At 41.6% G+C, this 20097-nt stretch overlaps 3 protein-coding genes across 5 annotated transcripts; 1 reads left to right on the top strand and 2 right to left on the bottom strand.

Moving 5' to 3' along the window:
• Positions 1–1808: 1808 nt before the first annotated feature.
• sfrp2l (secreted frizzled-related protein 2 like) lies at positions 1809–7596 on the bottom strand. The gene is made up of 3 exons (XM_033630847.2): positions 7032–7596; positions 3915–3995; positions 1809–3697 (listed from the first exon to the last, which is right to left on the bottom strand). Exons 1-3 carry the CDS (start codon positions 7555–7557, stop codon positions 3276–3278), a joined length of 1029 nt encoding a protein of 342 aa, XP_033486738.2. The 5' UTR covers positions 7558–7596; the 3' UTR covers positions 1809–3275.
• Positions 7597–11557: 3961 nt separating this feature from the next.
• lamtor1 (late endosomal/lysosomal adaptor, MAPK and MTOR activator 1) lies at positions 11558–16846 on the top strand. Its single transcript, XM_033630271.2, has 5 exons — positions 11558–11800; positions 13011–13156; positions 13273–13350; positions 14730–14853; positions 15194–16846. The coding sequence occupies exons 1-5, from the start codon at positions 11759–11761 to the stop codon at positions 15284–15286; spliced, it is 483 nt and encodes a 160-aa protein (XP_033486162.1). The 5' UTR covers positions 11558–11758; the 3' UTR covers positions 15287–16846.
• Positions 16847–17442: 596 nt separating this feature from the next.
• lrrc51 (leucine rich repeat containing 51) lies at positions 17443–19886 on the bottom strand. Of its 3 annotated transcripts, XM_078167143.1 has the most exons (7): positions 19749–19886; positions 19573–19655; positions 19433–19475; positions 19216–19294; positions 18618–18823; positions 18370–18518; positions 17443–17689 (listed from the first exon to the last, which is right to left on the bottom strand). In XM_078167143.1, exons 4-7 carry the CDS (start codon positions 19265–19267, stop codon positions 17557–17559), a joined length of 540 nt encoding a protein of 179 aa, XP_078023269.1. In that variant the 5' UTR covers positions 19268–19294; positions 19433–19475; positions 19573–19655; positions 19749–19886; the 3' UTR covers positions 17443–17556. The 3 variants fall into 3 exon arrangements, with proteins under 3 accessions (XP_078023269.1, XP_078023271.1, XP_078023270.1); XM_078167145.1 differs by lacking the exon at positions 19433–19475; XM_078167144.1 differs by lacking the exon at positions 19433–19475 and having other exon boundaries at positions 19573–19886.
• Positions 19887–20097: the final 211 nt, after the last annotated feature.

Below are 20097 nucleotides of genomic sequence, written 5' to 3'. Positions count from 1 at the left end.
AGAAACGCACAAGTAGATTCATCAGACACTCGTACCTAGTTATGTTCAGTGTTGTTTATGTCAACATAATAGATGTATTTATTCTTTGTTTGAATGAGGTGGTAAGGTGGTGATGTCTCCCTGCTCTCTGTACATCAATGGACTAGAATTGCATTGGCCTACTGTATTTGAAATCAAACAGTGCTGCCCTGTAGTGTCAAAAAGAAGCTATCACACTGCCCTTTCGACCTCTGGTATAGATGTTCAGGTGCAGTAAGATCCTTAATAGTTTAAAGGAAGTTAGTAGCAGTTTATTTCAACCATGTAAGTAGAAAATAACCCAAATAATCATACAGTAGTAGACAGACGTTAAAAAAAAACACAGGACACTAAAGGAAGCATGAAAACTGAAAACAGCACATAATGATTTGATTTGCGTGTCCAAAAAGGAGTGGGAGGAAGTACAAACTATAAACAAACTTTGCTTTATCTGTCCATCAGTGCTGCAAGATCTTTCAGCCATTTCCTCCTGATGCTTGCTGACGCCTGAAGTTTTGTAACTGTCAGGCACATACCAGCGGTAGTATTCTGCAGTGAAGGTGCAAAAAACTGAAGTGATAGTCCTTTGCAGTAACATCATATGTAATTTCAGTACATTTTTAGAGGCAAATTGATTGTTACCACATGTAGTCTTCATGGGCATGGCCTTGAGACTCCACAAATCTCTTTGTGGTATCAAGACTCTGCAGCTAGTCTGGTGCTTTTGTAGTGTTCCATGTGTTAAATGATCAAAGCCATTAATTAATTACGACAAAACTACTGAACGATCACTCACAACTGACAAAAGATCTTTACTTAATGCAAATAAAGCTGGAAAAGTGTACATCATTCTAAGGTACATTTTGGGAATACCAAAAAGGGCCATTATTATGAGACCATTTTAATACAGTCTGATATTATTATTTTAATAATCTCTCCCTGAAACAACAAATTTCAAAGTGATTAAACACATCTGACACAGACTGTCCTAGTTTTGAGTTATGCAAGATCTCCACAGGAACCATCTTTCATGCTTCGCTCTTGCGGTAGATGTGAGAGAAAGTGCTGTGCCTCTCTAGATGTTTCTACTGCCTCAGGTAACCGCAGGCTTTCTGCACCACACAAGAGATAGTATAACAAAGTATGTGAATCAAAATAAAGTCTCACTTACTGTCCCATGAAAAACAGACAAACTCACCTGGTGACTTAAAAGTTTGCCGAAAGCGCCGTTGATAAAGATGAAAGTGGAGCTTCAGCCACAGAAACACAGAGAGGTGTGTGTGTGTGTGTCTCAGAGAAGGTAAGAGACCTGGAGATGTGAATAATTCATGTATCACGTGCATGACAGTATCTGTCCTGTAATTATTTCCAAAGAACAGATGTTGACAGTAACGCCACTAACTGTGTGACTGCTAAACACCAGCCTTTGTCATTTCTGATCAGACACACACATTACCTCTTGCTCAGATATTTAGAATAGGTGCAGAGACAGTAAGACAGTGAGACAGAGAGAGGCAGCGTGAGACATTTGATATATCGAGTTAACAGCAACAGGTGTGTGTCTGTGTGGAATCAAATTTCTTTACTGAGTCATGATGGAAAGGTCAAGAAAGAAACAAACACACCTAAAAACCTAATTCATGGAATATAATCTGATGTACCTCAACATGATATACATTTTTATTAGTTTGTTTAAATAAAAAAATCTATTAATTGTGTAAAAAACCTACATGAGAGTCACATTAGGTACAAATAATTGTAATAAATGAAAAAAAAAATAGAGACCAAACGAAGATCTTAATGATTTATTGTTCACACCACGTTTCCTTTCTTTTCAGTGCTTCTCTTTTGATGTGACTCGACACTGTAGCTGCCTGACGTGATTTCACTCATAAAACTCATGCCATGTGTAGAAGTAACTATTATAACAATGCCTTAGGCCCTGGCACACCAAGCCGACAATCAGCTGTCAATGCCAGGCTGTCGGTGAGCATCTGTCGCCCAAGATTTTTGCGGTTTGTTCAGCACCGTTGGCACTTGTCGGCTGATTCAGCACATTGGATTGGTGGAGCCCATTGATGAGAGAAATCCCTCTGGCAAGTAAGCTCAAAGGACGAGAAGAGAAATGGAAGTCAAAAGGGTGTGAGATCAAAACAAAGTTGTTAGGTAAGATTATTGTTAACCATTGAGCTCTTTGGCGGAAACAGTTCGTAATTGTCTCATTGTTCATGGTAAACATCTTTTGCTTTTTAAACACCAGGTTGTGTTGTTAATGTGCTAACTGGCTAACTAGCATCTTGAATCCTCTTCGTTCTCTGGTTTCCCTTTTTAATGAGGAATATAGACTACCACAGCCTGTTGGTATGGAGAGTTATTTCCGCTCATGCAGGCACAACATATGTTATAGCTGACAGTTGGCTGTAGTCTATGCGTTGTATTCAAGTGCAACTCTTTGGCCGAGACACAGCTGAAGTGAGACAATGCAACAGTCGGCCTTTGTTGTCACTAGGTCTCTGACGTCGGTTTGCTGTGTCTGGACCTTTACCATCGCTGCCTGCGTTACATTTCCAGAATTATGGAGTCATTGGTAATAACAATGAGCTATGTAAACATCAGAGGCCTGTACTATGAAGCAAAATTGACAGACAGTTGCTATTTACACTCTGATTCTATCACTGCAGCCCCCTCCCCAATGAACACGCTTGTGGCTAAATATGAAAACCCAGAGTTGACTGAACTAGTTGATAACCAGCTTTGTAGTGCCAGTTATCCAGACGGCCAATGTTAGGGTCCGTCAAGTCAGATAATGAAAAGATATTCTAGGTAGGTTGAACTGGTTTCATAGTACAGGCCTCCGCTCTCTGTCTGATAATCACTAACTTAACAAAAGAAAACAATAATAATTTGTGAGTTTAGTAAAATGATGCTCTATTTTTACATCAATTGTGAGTAATGGTAAAGTAATCATGGTACAATGATGCATTTGGTAACAAGTCAATACACTGCTTAACTTGATGGGACACAAAGTATTATGTACTTAGCAAGGGAGAGTTGATTGGTTAGTGAGTGTTGGGGATTTAGCACCTTTTTCAGAGTTAATCAGGAGCAGTTCATCAAGAAAGTGGCCAGTATGCAGATTTACAGATCTCTACAAACTCATCTGGCTCATTAACATAGTATCTAACAAATCTGTGCTCATGTGATTCACACAAAGCAGTGTCCATGGACAAGGACCGCAATGGTTGATGACTCCTAGTCTACAGCTCTGGACAGGACTGTTTAAGGAGCACTCTGATGAACTTCTTCAGCTCTTTGTCCTCTCTGGTCCACCTCACCAGTCGAGTCAGCACCAGTCGTCCCTCTTCGGCCTGAGCCAGGGCCAGGTACCATGCACTCTGGGCCCCTTTCCCCACCTTTCCTCCTTCTTTTGCTTCTCTCTTGTCCATCTGTTCCTCCTCTAACCACCTCCTGTCTTCGTTGGTCTCTGCAGAGTCCAAGCCGGGACAAGTACAGGTGCCTCCTTCTTGCAGCCACAAAGCACTGTGGGCCATTGCGCCTCCTATTCCTTCTGCCCTCTCTGCACTTCCCCCTGCCCACCTCAGAATGCGGCTGCGGGCCGTAGGCACCAGCTGACGGTCCCCTCCCACCATCGACACACTGCCCAGACGCATTTTTAATGCTGCGACAGAGACAGAGAGAGAGAAAACTATTTAACAGGTGCCATTTCAGACACATTGTAAAACAATCTCTATCTCTATGAATAGATCAGTTCTGTTGGCTGCTTTTTTAAACTGGAGTTATAATACAGAGGGTTATCCTGTGTTGTGCTCCATGTTCAAAAGAAAAAAAAAGAATGGATTTTGTAGCTAACTTAATCTACATCAGTTTGTTCTCACCGTATGGACTGTGGCAGAAGTTTTCCTGGATGTCATTTTCTCCTTCAGCTGCCAAACTACAGGCGTCACAGATAATACTCCCTGGGGGTAGAAAGGAGAGGGGATTAGATGACTGCGAGTGTCTCAATAAAGGTAGTGAGATGTAGCACCAGGCCAGCTCAGACCAGGGTCCGACAACAACACAGGTGTGCTCCATTGACTCTAATGCAATCGTTTAAGATTTCCTTGATTTTCAGGCTGGTTTTGTGGATTTGGAGCTAAATGTTGTGTCTGGGGCACGTCGTGTATTAATGATACTCGTTACCTGGAGAGGTTGGAAAAAGATATACATTTCTTCCCTGTTCCAAAACCAAAATTAGTCCCTGAAAAGTGTAGGGTTAGCTAGCTAGCTACTGAAGATATAGCCTACTGAATGTATACACATGCTGCTTTTGTTTTTCAGTGATTATAACAGTGAAAAAAAAGGCCAATCCTGCTGTACAGGAACCAGTGAAGGGAAGGAGGGAAACTTTGCTGATATTGAACCAGCTGTGTGTCATCGCAGTGTGCGCAGATGAATGTTGTTTGACTTCCCCTGGAGATCCCTGCCTGTCCAGCGGCGGAGGTCCGGGTGCTGGCAGCAGCACAGGGGCAAAGCCAAACACCGTTCATCTGCACACACTGCGATGCCACACAGCTGTTTCAATATCAGCAAAGTTTCCCTTTATATTCACTGTCTTGTGTGGCGATCAGCAGTGATGTGGTGGTTCACTTTTACACTGTGATCTGTAGCCTATAGTTCGGCTTTAGCTTCTAACTATCTTTGTCTTTTTAACCTGTTGTTGCTGCTGAGTCAGTTTGACATCCTGGATATATCCTTCAAACACAGACTGTAGACCCCTCTGTCTGCTTCTCTCTGGAATCACTGTTTCATTTTTCCAAAGATATGATTTGTTGATTTGTCAGTTTGTCGGACCACCGCAAAGGGTCAAAGAAAGGTCAGTTTTGATCAAGACATGAAGTTTGCTTCATTTTATGTAAAAAAAAACAAAAACTGAACAAACGTTATAATAGCGACACTTATAAAATGAACTCAAACTTTTCTTTAACATACGTTTTCCTGTTACCTTTAAACAGAAATAAGCAGCACTGATACTCCATTAGTAACAAGCTATATCGGCCAGTGGTATCGGCATGCTGATATCAGTCGGACTCAAATTTTTGCATTGTGCAAAGATATACAGTACAGGCCAAAAGTTTGGACACACCTTCTCATTCAATGCGTTTTCTTTATTTTCATGACTATTTACATTGTAGATTCTTACTGAAGGCATCAAAACTATGAATGAACACATGTGGAGTTATGTACTTAACAAAAAAAGGTGAAATAACTGAAAACATGTTTTATATTCTAGTTTCTTCAAAATAGCCACCCTTTGCTCTGATTACTGCTTTGCACACTCTTGGCATTCTCTCCATGAGCTTCAAGAGGTAGTCACCTGAAATGGTTTCCACTTCACAGGTGTGCCTTATCAGGGTTAATTAGTGGAATTTCTTGCTTTATCAATGGGGTTGGGACCATCAGTTGTGTTGTGCAGAAGTCAGGTTAATACACTGCCGACAGCCCTATTGGACAACTGTTAACATTCATATTATGGCAAGAACCAATCAGCTAACTAAAGAAAAACGAGTGGCCATCATTACTTTAAGAAATGAAGGTCAGTCAGTCCGGAAAATTGCAAAAACTTTAAATGTGTCCCCAGGTGGAGTCGCAAAAACCATCAAGCGCTACAACGAAACTGGCACACATGAGGACCGACCCAGGAAAGGAAGACCAAGAGTCACCTCTGCTTCTGAGGATAAGTTCATCCGAGTCACCAGCCTCAGAAATCGCAAGTTAACAGCAGCTCAGATCAGAGACCAGATGAATGCCACACAGAGTTCTAGCAGCAGACCCATCTCTAGAACAACTGTTAAGAGGAGACTGCGCCAATCAGGCCTTCATGGTCAAATAGCTGCTAGGAAACCACTGCTAAGGAGAGGCAACAAGCAGAAGAGATTTGTTTGGGCCAAGAAACACAAGGAATGGACATTAGACCAGTGGAAATCTGTGCTTTGGTCTGATGAGTCCAAATTTGAGATCTTTGGTTCCAACCGCCGTGTCTTTGTGAGACGCAGAAAAGGTGAACGGATGGATTCCACATGCCTGGTTCCCACTGTGAAGCATGGAGGAGGAGGTGTGATGGTGTGGGGGTGTTTTGCTGGTGACACTGTTGGGGATTTATTCAAAATTGAAGGCACACTGAACCAGCATGGCTACCACAGCATCCTGCAGCGACATGCCATCCCATCCGGTTTGCGTTTAGTTGGACCATCATTTATTTTTCAACAGGACAATGACCCCAAACACACCTCCAGGCTGTGTAAGGGCTATTTGACCAAGAAGGAGAGTGATGGAGTGCTGCGGCAGATGACCTGGCCTCCACAGTCACCGGACCTGAACCCAGTCGAGATGGTTTGGGGTGAGCTGGACCGCAGAGTGAAGGCAAAGGGGCCAACAAGTGCTAAACACCTCTGGGAACTCCTTCAAGACTGTTGGAAAACCATTTCAGGTGACTACCTCTTGAAGCTCATGGAGAGAATGCCAAGAGTGTGCAAAGCAGTAATCAGAGCAAAGGGTGGCTATTTTGAAGAAACTAGAATATAAAACATGTTTTCAGTTATTTCACCTTTTTTTGTTAAGTACATAACTCCATATGTGTTCATTCATAGTTTTGATGCCTTCAGTGAGAATCTACAATGTAAATAGTCATGAAAATAAAGAAAACGCATTGAATGAGAAGGTGTGTCCAAACTTTTGGCCTGTACTGTACATTCCAAGATAATAGTATAATGATGCACTTGAGGCAGTGTGACTTACTGCAGCAGGGATAGAAATCTAAAGGCCAGTGCATTTAACACATATAATAATGTTTATGTAGATATACAACAGTGAAACATGTGTTGAGTGTTACTATTAATATAAAAATGACTTGAAGGTGACAATGATGTTGATTTAAAAGTAGCTGACAGTTCACTAGTGATAATAAATCAATTTTTGTTTTTTAAAAGGTGAAGCCAAACAGACTATCCACTCACCTTTCAGCGCCTCCTCGTGCCTGACCTCCTCTGCCGTCCGCCCCTCCTGCTCCCCGGTTACAGGGATACAAAGCTCGGTCGCGCGCGGGAACCGGGTACAGTTGAACATCTCCGGCCAGGGGAACCCGAACGCGCTCATGACGGGCACGCACCCGTCCCGCACGGCCTCGCACAGGCTCCTGCAGGGGCTCACCGGCCCGCTGAGTTCCGGCAGACACACCGGAGCGAACAGCGAGCACAGAAACTTCTTGGTGTCCCGGTGGCACAGTTTGGAGATGAGGGGCAGCCAGGCCGCCGATTGCTGCTGGGCCTCCTTCAGCGTGTCATGGCCGAGCAAGTTGGGGATCCGCATGTTCCTGTAGCCGATCCCGTGGCACAGAGACAAGGTGCTCGGGATGGGTTTACACACCGAGCGGACCGAGGAGCTGAACACAAGCGACGGCGGCCCGAGCTGGGCTGGAGCAGCGGTGTCAGACGCATGGGAAAGCCCAAACAGCAGAATAAAGCTGAGCATAGAGACACACATTGTTGTTTCAGTAAGAACAGAGTGACTGACTGTCTGCAAAGCTTCTGCCTCTCTGTCTGGACTTGACCGGCATGTAGGTGTAAACAAAGAGGTGTGGAGGAAACGGGGGGTTAATGAGAGGGCAGGCGCCTCCCAGTCATCATCCCTCCCCATCAGACTGGTGCCTGCCTCACTGCATACTGTTTCTGTTTCTTTAGTTTGGCATTCATGCTGTAAACAGCACACTTTGTGGCAGACACAGAACAAACAAAGTAAGGATGCTGTTCCTTGTATGCCCACATAAGTTACTGTGTAAAGACAGACTAGACAGAAATATTCGTATGACACATACTTTCAAATACATACTGAAGTTGCACATTTGTTCTTATGATGTTGGTCAAATATTTAGAAAATTAACATTTTTATTGGACCCATATTTAACCAGGTGAGTCTCATTGAGATCAACGATCTCTTTTACAAGGGAGACCTGGCCAAGACAGCAGCATACAAAAATTAACAGCCAAACAACCACACAATTTAAAACACAGAAGATGCACAGTAATGTAAAATACCCTCCTGAGACCCAGACTTTTGTTTGGTATGCATTTTTAATTTCCTCTAGCTACGTGGGATCAATTTGACCAGATAAGTATAAAAAACAAAACATTGTCAATGATAATTAAGTCCCAATGTCTTCAAACAAGTACTTCTTAATTAACCGAGTCTTAAGGCCCAAACATACTAGGGCGGAACGTACGCGGAACAGACTCCGCGAGGAATGTCCGCAGTCATTCGGGCTTCCATAGTCGAGCGCACTTCCGCATCGTAGTTTCCTGTAAAAATGTCTGTGAAAAATCCCTGTGATGTGAAAAATACATGCCGAGCAGTCACTGGTGCGCGGAGCGGAGTCCGTGCGGTCGTAAAATCTGAGCTTTGTGCGCAGAGGGTTTGCGGACGTCCGCTTTGAGTCTGCGCGGACCTCCGCGGAGTCCGTTCCACGTACGTTCCGCCCGAGTATGTTTGGGCCTTTAGCTTGTTACTATTGCTAAAATTGGTCAAATCTGTTGCCATATCAAACTACAAACATTCTCAATCATAAGTAAACAAGTTTCAACCATAAAATGTGATCAGGTTTTGGACCTTGTTGACTTTCGTGTCAGGATCGGCTGCAGACTGACTAGGCAGAGATGGCTGCCATCTTGTTTGTACATGGATTAGTGTATTGTGCTCTTACTGCCACTAGATGGCACAAAAAAGTGTCCACGAATGAGGACAACAGGTCTAAGTTAAGAAGAATGAAGTATAAGGTGCAGGAAACCAAAATGTGATGTCCTCATATGAGGACACAGGGTCTCAGGAGGATATTAGAACACTTACACACAATGACAAGACCTAACGGATTCATTCATCCTTGTACTTATAAGAGTTTAAAGTCAGGCAGAGAGACCAAATCATGTAGTTTCAATTTTTTTTGAAGGTTATTCAAAGTGAGAGGAGCAGAGCACATAAAAGCTTTCTTTCCCAGCTCGGTCCGTGCACTAGGAACAAAAAACAAAACTAAGTCCTGAAATCTCAGACTGTAGAGTCAGATGTCTGTTCAATCAAAGTACAAATGCACGACGGGAGTTTACCCAGTATGGCTTTTTAAATGAACAAATACCAGTGATGGAGTCTACGAAAAGTCAAAGAAGGCCAACCAGTCCTGGAATAAAGTGTACAGTGATGAGTGAGGGCTTTTGTAACAAATCTCAGTGCACTATGATGTGCAGTAACTAACATGTGCAAACAGACACATTCACGTGCAACAAATCACCATAATCCAGAACCAGTAACAACGTAGCAGCAACCAGTCTATTGTAGCGTAAGAACAGAAAGCTGATTTGGTGTATGAAGACTTTCGAAAAACATTAACTGTCAGTATTGTGAAATAAAATGTAACTGTTTTGTGTTAGCGAATTACTGTGTGAGGCACTCTGTCATCGTACTCAGCCACAGGGTGTCAAAAACCCTTTCATCTCTCTCCAGGGAGACGGCCATATGTGCACCAACGTGCCTCGTCCTGTTCCCCTCTGCTGCTGCTATTTGATTTAGCTCAGTAACAGTAGTGGTGGTATTATGAGTATAGACAGATCAAACTCACTAAATTTGCAATCCTCTGTTATAGGAAAAGGAGAGAAAAGCAGTGCCCAGCTTGTGGAATTAAAACTCAAGTATAGTGCAGTGCAATCAAACAGCATAGCACACCAAGAATGGCTCATCGGCAGAGTTATTAAAGTATTTGGAGGTCAAACAGTGTGCCAGATTTTGCGTCAAAACAGCTACCACACATTTCATGGTATTGTCACATCAAATACAGACTTGACGTTGGACAGCATCAACATACATCCTCACACTACAAATCTGGGTATGACAAAAATACCATATAAAATAAGGAATTATTCCTTAAATTGATTTTAAAATAGTTTATTTATAGCTTATATAGTTCATGTAAAATGAACATATAATTTTGTTAAAGATTTCTACTGACTATTTCACAGAAGAAAACAAAAACATACATTGACAGAAATGGGTTTGCCTTCTCAAGGGCACATATAGCAAATGACAGCATTTGTATTTTAAGGTGAGGTCCTCTTTGAAGCACAAGTTGGGCAAGTTGAATCACTTGCAAGGGCCCGTTTTTTGCTCTGGAGAGCGCGGACCCTCCAACCACTCTCTTCACTGCCTGCACTGTTTATATCTACGCTCCTGAACCAGACTGAGTATGTTCCATGAAGGTCTGTATCCTGTCACATCTACATTTCTGTTAAATACAGCACACAAAGCCAATTACACATGGCAGTGTCATTACGTGCCAAGAACTAGAGCCCTACATGTACTCCTATGCTGAAATCACAATCATTAAGTTTGCTGATGACACCACCGTGGTTGGCCTCATAACTGGAAGAGATGAGTCTGCATGCAGTGATGAGGTGCAGAGGCTGTTGGTGTGGTGCCCCAGGAACAACCTTTCACTCAACACCCATAAAACAAAGGAGACGATCATTAATCAGTTCTTGGGGACCGACATCTCGGAGGACCTGTCCTGGTCAGCAAACACTCTGACAGTGGTCAAAAAGTCCCAGCAGTGATTGCACTTCTTGAGACTGCTCTGTAAGGTGGCCCTGAAGAAGAAACTGCTGATGGCTTTCTATTGATCTACCATCAATAGTGTCTTGGCATACCATATTACAGTGTGGTATGCCAGCTGCATGGCACCAGACAGGGAGGCGCTGCGGAGGGTGATCTCCACAGCAGAGAAAATCATTGGCTGCTGTCTGCCCTCCCTGGAGGACATCTCCCGCTTCCAGGAAAATCATAAAGGGCCCCTTCCACCCTGGTCACTCACTGTTCACCTTACTACCGTCCGGCAGGCGGTACAGGAGCATTAAAAGCAAAACCAACAGACTTACAGTTTCTTTTCCTGGACCATCAGAGCTTTAAACTCCCATGCCTTATAAACTGCCCTAATTTTCATTTCCAGCCTGGGTGACATTAAAAACATTAAGAGCAATAAAAACATCTGCCTCTTATTATTGATTATTTACTTATACTTATTTATTGGTGATGTGATGATGGTATTTTCTGGGTTGTCACTTGTCCCTTTTAACTTGCACTATGTACAGATGAAGATTTTAAATTGCATTGTACTGGTACAGTGACAATAAAGGACTTCTATGCTATTCTGTTATGTTCTTAATAACGTTTTGGTCAGTTTGTGGTTGTGCAATTAAACATAATTCAATGTACAAATAGCCTAGGCACTGCAGGAGCACAAAATAAACTGCTTTTAATGGGCCCCTGTCTCACATGACCAAAACTATTAAACTGTGTGACTTTGAATATTTTTTTAAAAAAATTTAATGCATTATTTTGTTTTATTTAGTCATTTTTATGTTTGTTCCACTGCTACTCATAATTTGAAAATCCCCCTCGTCACGTGACGGAGGCCACAGCTGCCTCTCATATACCGGAAGTGGCCGTTGTGTTGTTGCACCAGAGCTGCTGTCATGTGATAGCTCGTCCGAGGAGCTGCTGTTGACAGTAGCTTCCTACCTTCAGATGAAGCTAAAGTAAATCCGAGCTGGGGAAAAGTTTTATGTGTGCTGGAGAACATAAACACGGCTCGTTTCTGACGGAGAACAGGGAAGCCGGGGTTGTGTAGCTTCGCCCCTCGGACGCTGACATGGGTTGCTGTTACAGCAGCGAGAACGAGACCACAGAGCAGGTAGTTAGCTGCTAGCCGGCTAAAACTGTCCCGATAAAGATGGTATTTTTTTTATCGAGAAACAAAATACTTAATGGGTTTTTTGTGTATCGGTGATGTTACATATATAAAATGCATTTGATTGCTGTGCGACGAGGCTCTTAAATGGTCCTGTTTTAGTAGTAAAAGTGAAATGACACCTGAAAAGCAACTTTAGCTCGCTAGTAAAAGCCTTCGGGAAAGGCCTGACTCAAGGCAGGCTGTGAAGTTAGCATGTAGAAGAAAAACGATCATGGATAAGAAAATATTTACAGATCTGAAGGCAAAGAAACGTAGAGGAAAACCGTATATATGCCAACATATTTACACTCACTGCTAAGATTAGCATTAGACATTAAGGTTTAGCTTGTTAACGCTATTTCCTGATACCAATTTGTGCTAAAGCAATCTGTAAATACATCAATTCACCTTAACTTTATAAGTAAATTCCTTAATATTACATCCAACATAAACAGCTCCACCAGTCACACAAGTGATTGTTGTTCTGAATGCCATGGTCCTGATGTGTTTTATGTCATATGACCCCAGCTATTTTTAGTTTACGGAAACAAGTCACTTCTGCCTTCATGCAGCATATCTTCCTTCTGATGTGGTTAATCTTATCTTTATAGTAGTCCAATGAGAAGTATAGGAAGTCATATCTAACCTCTCTGTTTGTGTCACATTCAAGTAATGTTTATTAGTCTGAAAATGTAACTTGTGTATTGTTTGTAAGAAAGCAGAGCACATAAGCCAGATCAAGTTAGTCCAGTTTGTTCAAATCAGTAGGAACTTGTTTGTTTATGCTTCCCTTAAGGTTTTCCTGTGAGTGTAAGAGTGGCAAACGTGGTGTAGTGATATGTTTTACGTCATGTGTTGTTGACAAATGCATTGCTATGGTTGTTGAGCTGGTACCTCAAGCTTTTGTTGCTACATCTAATTGTTACTTTCCTTACATATGTACTAGAAAAACCACCTTTAATGGGTCACAAAGTACTGGATTTTTACATCTCATAGACTCGCTCATGTTGTTGTCATGCCAAATGTTATGCAGAATAAAACAGATAGTAGGTGAGGCACATTCTTTTGCCTTTTTTCTACTGCACTGAATTGCAACACTGACGGTTTCTTGAAAAGTCACGGGCTAAGAACTTCATCAGCATTTGTTCATAAACTTATCGGCCTGTTCTAGGACCCTGATGAACGTAAACCGCTGATCCCCCACCCAAACCCTGTCAGCAAACCTCCAAATGGGACCGACTGGATCACTACCAGTGTCCCCTCAGCGCGGACAGATGAACAGGCTCTCCTGTCATCCATCCTCACCAAGACAGCACAGTAAGACGCTTCCTCATGCAACCGTAGACGAGTCAGATTCAACACTTGTTTCATGGTAACAAGGCAGTTATTTGTGTGCTCCCTTCATAAACCTTACATTATTTCCACTCTGTCAGGAACATCATTGATGTCTCAGCAGCTGACTCTGTCATGATGGAGCAGCATGAATACATGGACAAAGCTCGGCAATACAGGTATGTGGGTGAGCAGTGGCTGTTGCTGTTCTGCAGTCTGTTTTGTTTTCTGTATCTGGGTATGGCGTGGGGTGTGGGTCTATATTGGCCTTATCTTAAGAAGGTTATCATTAACCTGCTGAATCACACATATAGATAGCCCATAAGCCATAAAGATAGCATGTGTGTTTCAGTTGGTAGAGCCATAATGATAAAGTTCTTAGTTAATAAAATGTTGAGCTTAACTTTGTGCTGTTTATACTGTATGTACATGTGGTTTCTAGAGCTTAAAGTGAGTTAGATTTAATTTTTTAAAGACTTTTTAATGCCTCTTGGAATCAAATTTAAACCAATTTTACGTTTTCTTGGCAATGTTGTCTTTCTCAGTCTGCATGTTCCACCACCATCATGCCGAGTTAGTTCAAGTGTTTGCATAAAATACGCAGAGTCTTGTATGTGTTGCCTTGTACTGGTCTCAGCCAGGCCGCAAATTCTTGGTCAAATAGCCACCTTTTGTTGAATCCATACTTCCCCATCAATGTCCAGCGTACAGAGACAGCTTGCTAGCAGACAGTGGATCCTCTGCTCTGATCATTGTGCCAGGAAACAAAATATGAGTGTTGGTGGTTCCGATATCCTCATGTGAGTGATATTAATGTGAGAGGCATTCAGTAAATTAGATTTAAAAAAAGCCATTAGCCATTACCCATTATTATGACATTTTACAATGCAGCATTAGAGAAAAAGATTCATAGAATCACACTGCCCATGTCTAAGCATAGCCATGTCATTTGATTTTAGACATTTTAATACCACTTAAGGCCTTACTTCTCAATGAATGAATTTAGTGCCTTTCAAGACATTCTGCAGGAACCCTGGTACACTGAATGGAGCTTTATGGTGTTGCTTTATCTGGTTGTATCTCACTAATTTATAGCTTGTGGGAAAGAGATGTTCAGAGACTTAAAGACTATTAAAAAGTGAGCCAGCTGCATATCCAAAGACATGTACTTATTGGTGGGGACACCTGTGATTGCTTAGATGAATGTGGGAAGAATGGAACGTAAACAGTGTTTAAAAATGCCAACACCAACCCGACAAGTGGAGAAGTCGGGAGGGGGAAGTGATTCAACAAAAAAGAATTGCAACAGCGCAGGCCTTTTCCCTCAGACCTAAACCTCAGTTACAATGATACCTCATGGCTGGATTTCTACCAAACACATTGACTTTGTTTAGGCTAAAATACAGGTGCTGATTAAACTGCAGGTTCTCAGGACATAACAATTGGGTGAAAGAGTCAAGGTGACAAACTGTGTTATCAACTTCAATTCTAAACTGCAGCTTAAGTAATAATAGGGTAACAAAGCCACTAAGCTTGTGTTTTTTTTGTTTGTTTTCAGTACAAAGCTGGCTGTATTGAGCAACAGTCTGCCCCAGAAGAAACCCCTCGCTCTCCCCTCCCTCACCAGCCAGCCCCACCAAGTGCTTGCGAGTGACCTGGTGCCATACTCAGATGTTCAGCAGGTAATCATACACTAGCAAACATGGTAGATATGTCGGCATGCGTTTCCAGCACCCACATTGCCTCTTGTCATACGTTGTTTCCTCGCTGGCTACATTTAACATCAGAGAGATACTTGGAGACAGTATCCAGCATGTGTAGCTGTGTGGTATTTCAGTGGGGTGAGCAGGGGACGAGTAAATGCTTGGCTAAAAATAGACCTTAAAGATAGATCATGCTTTACTGTTGTTACTGTTTTTGTCCACCTAATAAAAGACATTCTGTTGGTCACACACAGCAAACTAGTATTGTTTCACTTAGTATAAATTACACACTCCACATAAACTCTGTCTTTCTCTGCAGGTGTCCAAGATAGCAGCTTACGCTTACAGTGCAATCTCTCAAATCAAAGTGGATGCTAAAGAAGAACTGGTGGTCCAGTTTGCCATCCCCTGATTCTGCGACCCCGGCCCGCATATTGTTCCTCCCATCCCACTCTCTCTGTGTCACTTCTGCATCCTCACCCTCCAGCCTACCCTTTATTAAAGCATCTTGGTCCTTGTGCTTCTTAGCTATGCCTCTAACTGCTATAAAGACAGAGACAATGAAGGATTGCACCCTATGGCTGTCCTTTAAATGTACTTAATTATGGGTCAGTGACAAATTGTCAGCATGGGCAGATGGAAGATGGTCTGCTGTAGATGGGCCATGGGGTGTGCTCTCTCATTTACAGCAACAAAGTCTCTTCTGTACGCAATGTGTGGATCACGGACTTTGTCAGAACCAGCTGTGGAGAAACCATCATTCATCTTTTTTGGTAAATGCTCCAATTATTTTAAAACAGTTTCAGGGTCATCTCAGTATCTTTAGTTAGTTTGTTTCCCCCAGCCTGTTTATTCAGGCGAGCACCCCACACTCCAGACTGTTATCTAAAGGCATGGTAAAATGTTCAGTGTATTCACCTGGGAGAAACAGGAGAAATGAGGAATATCTGTGGCATGGAAAGATTAAAATTATCACAGTACCATAGCTGCAAGTGCAGTGGTTGAGTGTTTTAGCCATTTACTAGGATAAAAACTTGCAACATGGCATAATGTTTGCACTTGATGTCTTTTATGGTGTTCTTTTGTCCTGGGGGAAAACATGTAGAAAATGGAGCCAGAAGAATGTGTTGTTTTCTCTTAAGGTTAAGATGTCATTATAATTTAGAGGATGAGATTTGGGTATCAAGCATCCCACAGTAATCTGGTGTCACACTGCAGCAAGAAACGTGTCCCATTATGACCTAAACATGAATTGGTAAACCAACCTGATTGAGTAAATTTCATCGACATTTCATTGTAAATTGTTTAAAAAAATCGACAGTGAAACAGGCTTGGTTGTTTTTTTGTTATTCTGGTTGAGGCTAAATCATGAGTGACCCATCCACGGCTGGTGTCCTCTGGTGGGTGAGGATGCAACACAAGCAAGGGGGTGCTGGGTGGGCCTACTAATGTCACAGGAGAGGGGGAAGATGGAGCTTTCTTGGGGCAAAAGCTCTTAAGTTTACAGACAGTAATGTGTCCTCAGCAGTTTTCTAGCACTAAAACAATGAGCTGGCAGACTCTTCGAATCCAATCCCAGAATTTCGCATATTAAATAGCAGTGGAGGTATACAGAGATGAAGGGGGTGGGTGTGTGGAGGGTGCAGGGACAGATGTGTATTCATGCCGCCTTTGTACAGAATTTTCTGATTGATGATAAAAACAGATGATGGATTGTATGAAGTTCCTCTTTTTGTAGAGAGTTCATTGGTCAGGATTGGCTGAAGATCTTGTGGTGATTAACAAATGTTTTTATGAAAAAAAAAACACAAGAACACTTTTAAGGCCTGAGTTTGTTAGCTTTTAAACAAAGCTTTTCGCTGCGGATTGTAATATGATTGAGTTGTTGATATTAATCAGAAACTAACCATTGTAGCAGTGTGGGACAGCGCTAACAATCTATGTACCACAGCAGATAAAAATGATCCAAGACCTTTTTGTGATTATTTATTTGTGTTTTTAAATGTTTATTTGCTCTTCGGAGGAGAGCACATGACTGTACGCGTGTGCAGGGAGCATGGTGAGCCGCTCTGGAGTCTCTAAAGGGATGATCTGCAAGGCTGTGATTACTTCAACCACGCAACTGATTTTGAGCTTTTTGCAATGGGTTCTTGGCATTTTTTTTTTCCTGTTTTGTTTGTTACTCAAATGTGTTATACTACCTGAAATATGTTTGTTATATCTTAGGCTAGTACCAAAAAGTTTTAAGATTTTGGTTGTTGTCTTTTATGTTTTTTTTTTTTTTTTGGGTTAATTCATTCATTAAAGATTTTCAACATAAACACTCAATAAGTCTTATTAAATAAATCTTAACATCCACATGCTCTTATCTGGGAAGTAGTTAATTCACTAACATTAGTAAAATGGGACATCAGTTTCTTATTACAGGTATTCCAAAACAGTATTTAAATACACGGCAACCCACACCAATGTTCGCAACAATACAGAAACCCTTTGTGGCCTCGTAAATAATAAACTGTTCATTTCAGCGGAAAAAATGGAAAAAAACAAACATTAAAAACTGCTGAATTCAAACATAGAATCTTTTTAATATTTTAGATGTTTACCAGGAGTGGATGTAGAGCACAGAACATTTGGGTGAAAGTATGACTTCAACACACGCTGATGGAGACGAGTCAGCAGTCACTGGAGAGTCTCCTTGCAGCTTCTGCGGTTGTTGCTGCTTTGCCAAATCTTTGCCATGACTCGCTCCTGGCGTGTCACAGCACTGAAGTCCATCGTCTTTAGCCAAGGCAGGGCAGAAATCACACGATTCCTAAATATACAGAAACATATGTTCAAGCATGTACATGAAATAGTTAGGTATATTTTGTATTTGAAAATGTATGTGGATGTTTAAAGTATATCATATCTCCAATTTTCTGGTGCTACACATATGCAATAATTTAAGATACAATTTAATCAAAAAGCGTCACTGATTGAAGCAAAACCAGATCACTGGAATAGGCTTTTAACCAGCAGCCCCTCTGTGTGTGTGTGTGTGTTTGTAACCAGCGTTGCTACACAGACTGGGATATGTACTGTAACATGAGCTTGATCTGCATTTCAGCACCTGTTACAAAGTTATGCACCTCCATGCTCGCCAAGCATTCATGTCTCTCACACACACACACACACACACACACACACTCACTCACAATGTAATTGCACTCTTGTAGCCTAACAGTAAACCCTCACTCTGCACCTCTGACGTGCATAACAGTATGAAGTGCTGACTTTGTATGTGGTTCTGTTCTGTACTCAGCAAACCACCAGCAGTTGTGGATTATGGCTGGGTGCTTATGGTTGCGATGCATATTCAAATTAATTTTTTATAAAGAACCACACAAAAGTGGCAGAGACATGAAAGTACCACACATCTAAATGTTTTACAGCAAAGGAAGGATGTGTGTGTGTGTGATTGTGTTTGGGGTATATTTGAAAGAAAGTCTCCACCTGTAGGCCTTGTTGGTTTCTATGACATTTCCATGTAGAGTGACGGTGTGTAGATGTGGTAGCACGCCCAGCCTGTCCACCTCTGACAGAATAAAAATGTTGTTGCCGTGCAGATATAACACACGCAGTTCATGTAGCTCGCACAAAACCTGTGACAAAAGCACACACGTGCACATATTGTGGGTGCACTGTAAGAGAAAGCCACTGTGCAAGCAAACGTGAACGTGCAATGAACAGAGGAAGCTTACTTGATCTATGTGTGAGATTTTGTTGAAGGAAAGGTCCAGCCAGGCGAGCTGCGATGGCTCAGCCAGGAAGTGGTTAACAGTCTTATGGAGGTCATGAATGTGAGTGATGTTGTTGTTATTGAGACGCAGGGAGCAGCTTAGGTACTTCATCTGTGAGTTTCTTTTTAAAGGCCGCAGAACGGTGCTGGGTTCCTCTGTCCGTGCGTCTGAGATCACAAATAAAATAAGTACTAATTTGTGTAACATTTGGTCGAATTGTTTCAACGGCATCTAAATCTATGGATCAGTTTCTGAAACACAATACATTGCAGTCGTTAAGTGTGCAACCACAGAGAAGAATAACACTGCCTGTAAAGTAGAATTTATCACAAACTATATACAAACATATACTGACAATTTCTCTATGAGGTGTACTACTCCTATTTTTTATTTAAGTATAGTGCAGTACACTGTAATGTGCAGCCATTAGGCAAAGATGCAGTCAGTCCCTAATAGAGATGTAATAATATTGTAATGATAATACTGAAAATAAAACATGAGTGTATAGTACCATAAGGAGAGGCTGAAAAAAACTTAGAGGAATATAATAGTGTACTACCTGCCAAACTGCTGATTTGTTTGAAAGATAAATCCACCGGAGCGCCATACATATTCACACCTGTAATAGAGTCCCTCACCTGTGGGAGGACAGTGACGTCACGGTGAGTAAACTGACCCAGTGATCATCAAACGCCATTAATGTAATAAAACTGTTTTTTTTAAACACTTGGTTATAATTTTTTTTTTCATTATATATCGTAGTTTTGCAAACTCACTTTGTAGCTATCCTGTCTCAGTGTGTTATACAGCGGCTAGAAACTGAAAAATAAATCGATAGTGTAGATCAAAACAAGCACAAAATGCTAATATCGTTTTTTTAGCTGGTGACCTATCACAAATTAAATAATATACTTACCAATTAACTGAGGGAAAGTATAAAAGCAACACGCTATTTAGCTTAAGTTATTTAGAAAGCTGTATTTCGCCGTAGTTAAGCACCTATTAAAGAGACAACAACATGTTTCCAAGGAAACGAACAGGTACATTATGGGACTTGTAGTAAGAGTTTACATATGATCTAATATGGATTACAGTGAAATCATCTTGCCCATTGACTTCCAGAAATCTTTGGCGTGTAAAATTCATTGCCGTGATAAACACACGGTGACAATTATTAGCTTATTAGTTAAAAACTGTTTAACGACTGTGCGTGTAGGATGCGGCAGGATGTTTATCTTGCTTGCATGAAACAGCTTGAATTGTGTTCCGGTGCACACCGGAATTCATCCTGGTTGGCGGAGTCAGTAGTCAGCACTAATGTTAAAGCATATTTCACTCGCTGTAATCCGAATGTTTGACGTGTAAAATAAAATAAAACAAAAAACATGTCAAGGTTATGTTTAACAATATGAATGCTGGTTGCATTTTAAACTTTATACGT

The sequence above is a fragment of the Epinephelus lanceolatus genome, chromosome 4, assembly GCF_041903045.1.
Source record: "Epinephelus lanceolatus isolate andai-2023 chromosome 4, ASM4190304v1, whole genome shotgun sequence".
Lineage (NCBI taxonomy): Eukaryota > Metazoa > Chordata > Actinopteri > Perciformes > Serranidae > Epinephelus > Epinephelus lanceolatus.
Note: the sequence above shows the minus strand (reverse complement) of the source record. Positions and strands in the feature narration are given on the sequence as shown.

Bases quoted from the DNA above. Each gene is read 5' to 3' on its own strand.
- sfrp2l (XM_033630847.2), bottom strand. From the start codon at position 7,557: ATGTGTGTCTCTATGCTCAGCTTTATTCTGCTGTTTGGGCTTTCCCAT. The intron at 3,996-7,031 runs GTGAGTGGATAG...TTCTACCCCCAG, and splicing joins GCACGAGGAGGCGCTGAAAG to GGAGTATTATCTGTGACGCC. The intron at 3,698-3,914 runs GTGAGAACAAAC...TCTCTGTCGCAG, and splicing joins CTTCTGCCACAGTCCATACG to CATTAAAAATGCGTCTGGGC.
- lamtor1 (XM_033630271.2), top strand. From the start codon at position 11,759: ATGGGTTGCTGTTACAGCAGCGAGAACGAGACCACAGAGCAG. The intron at 11,801-13,010 runs GTAGTTAGCTGC...GGCCTGTTCTAG, and splicing joins AGAACGAGACCACAGAGCAG to GACCCTGATGAACGTAAACC. The intron at 14,854-15,193 runs GTAATCATACAC...CTTTCTCTGCAG, and splicing joins CATACTCAGATGTTCAGCAG to GTGTCCAAGATAGCAGCTTA.
- lrrc51 (XM_078167144.1), bottom strand. From the start codon at position 19,267: ATGTATGGCGCTCCGGTGGATTTATCTTTCAAACAAATCAGCAGTTTG. The intron at 18,824-19,215 runs GTAGTACACTAT...TTGTGATCTCAG, and splicing joins ACAAATCAGCAGTTTGGCAG to ACGCACGGACAGAGGAACCC. The intron at 18,519-18,617 runs GTAAGCTTCCTC...CTTTTGTCACAG, and splicing joins AAATCTCACACATAGATCAA to GTTTTGTGCGAGCTACATGA.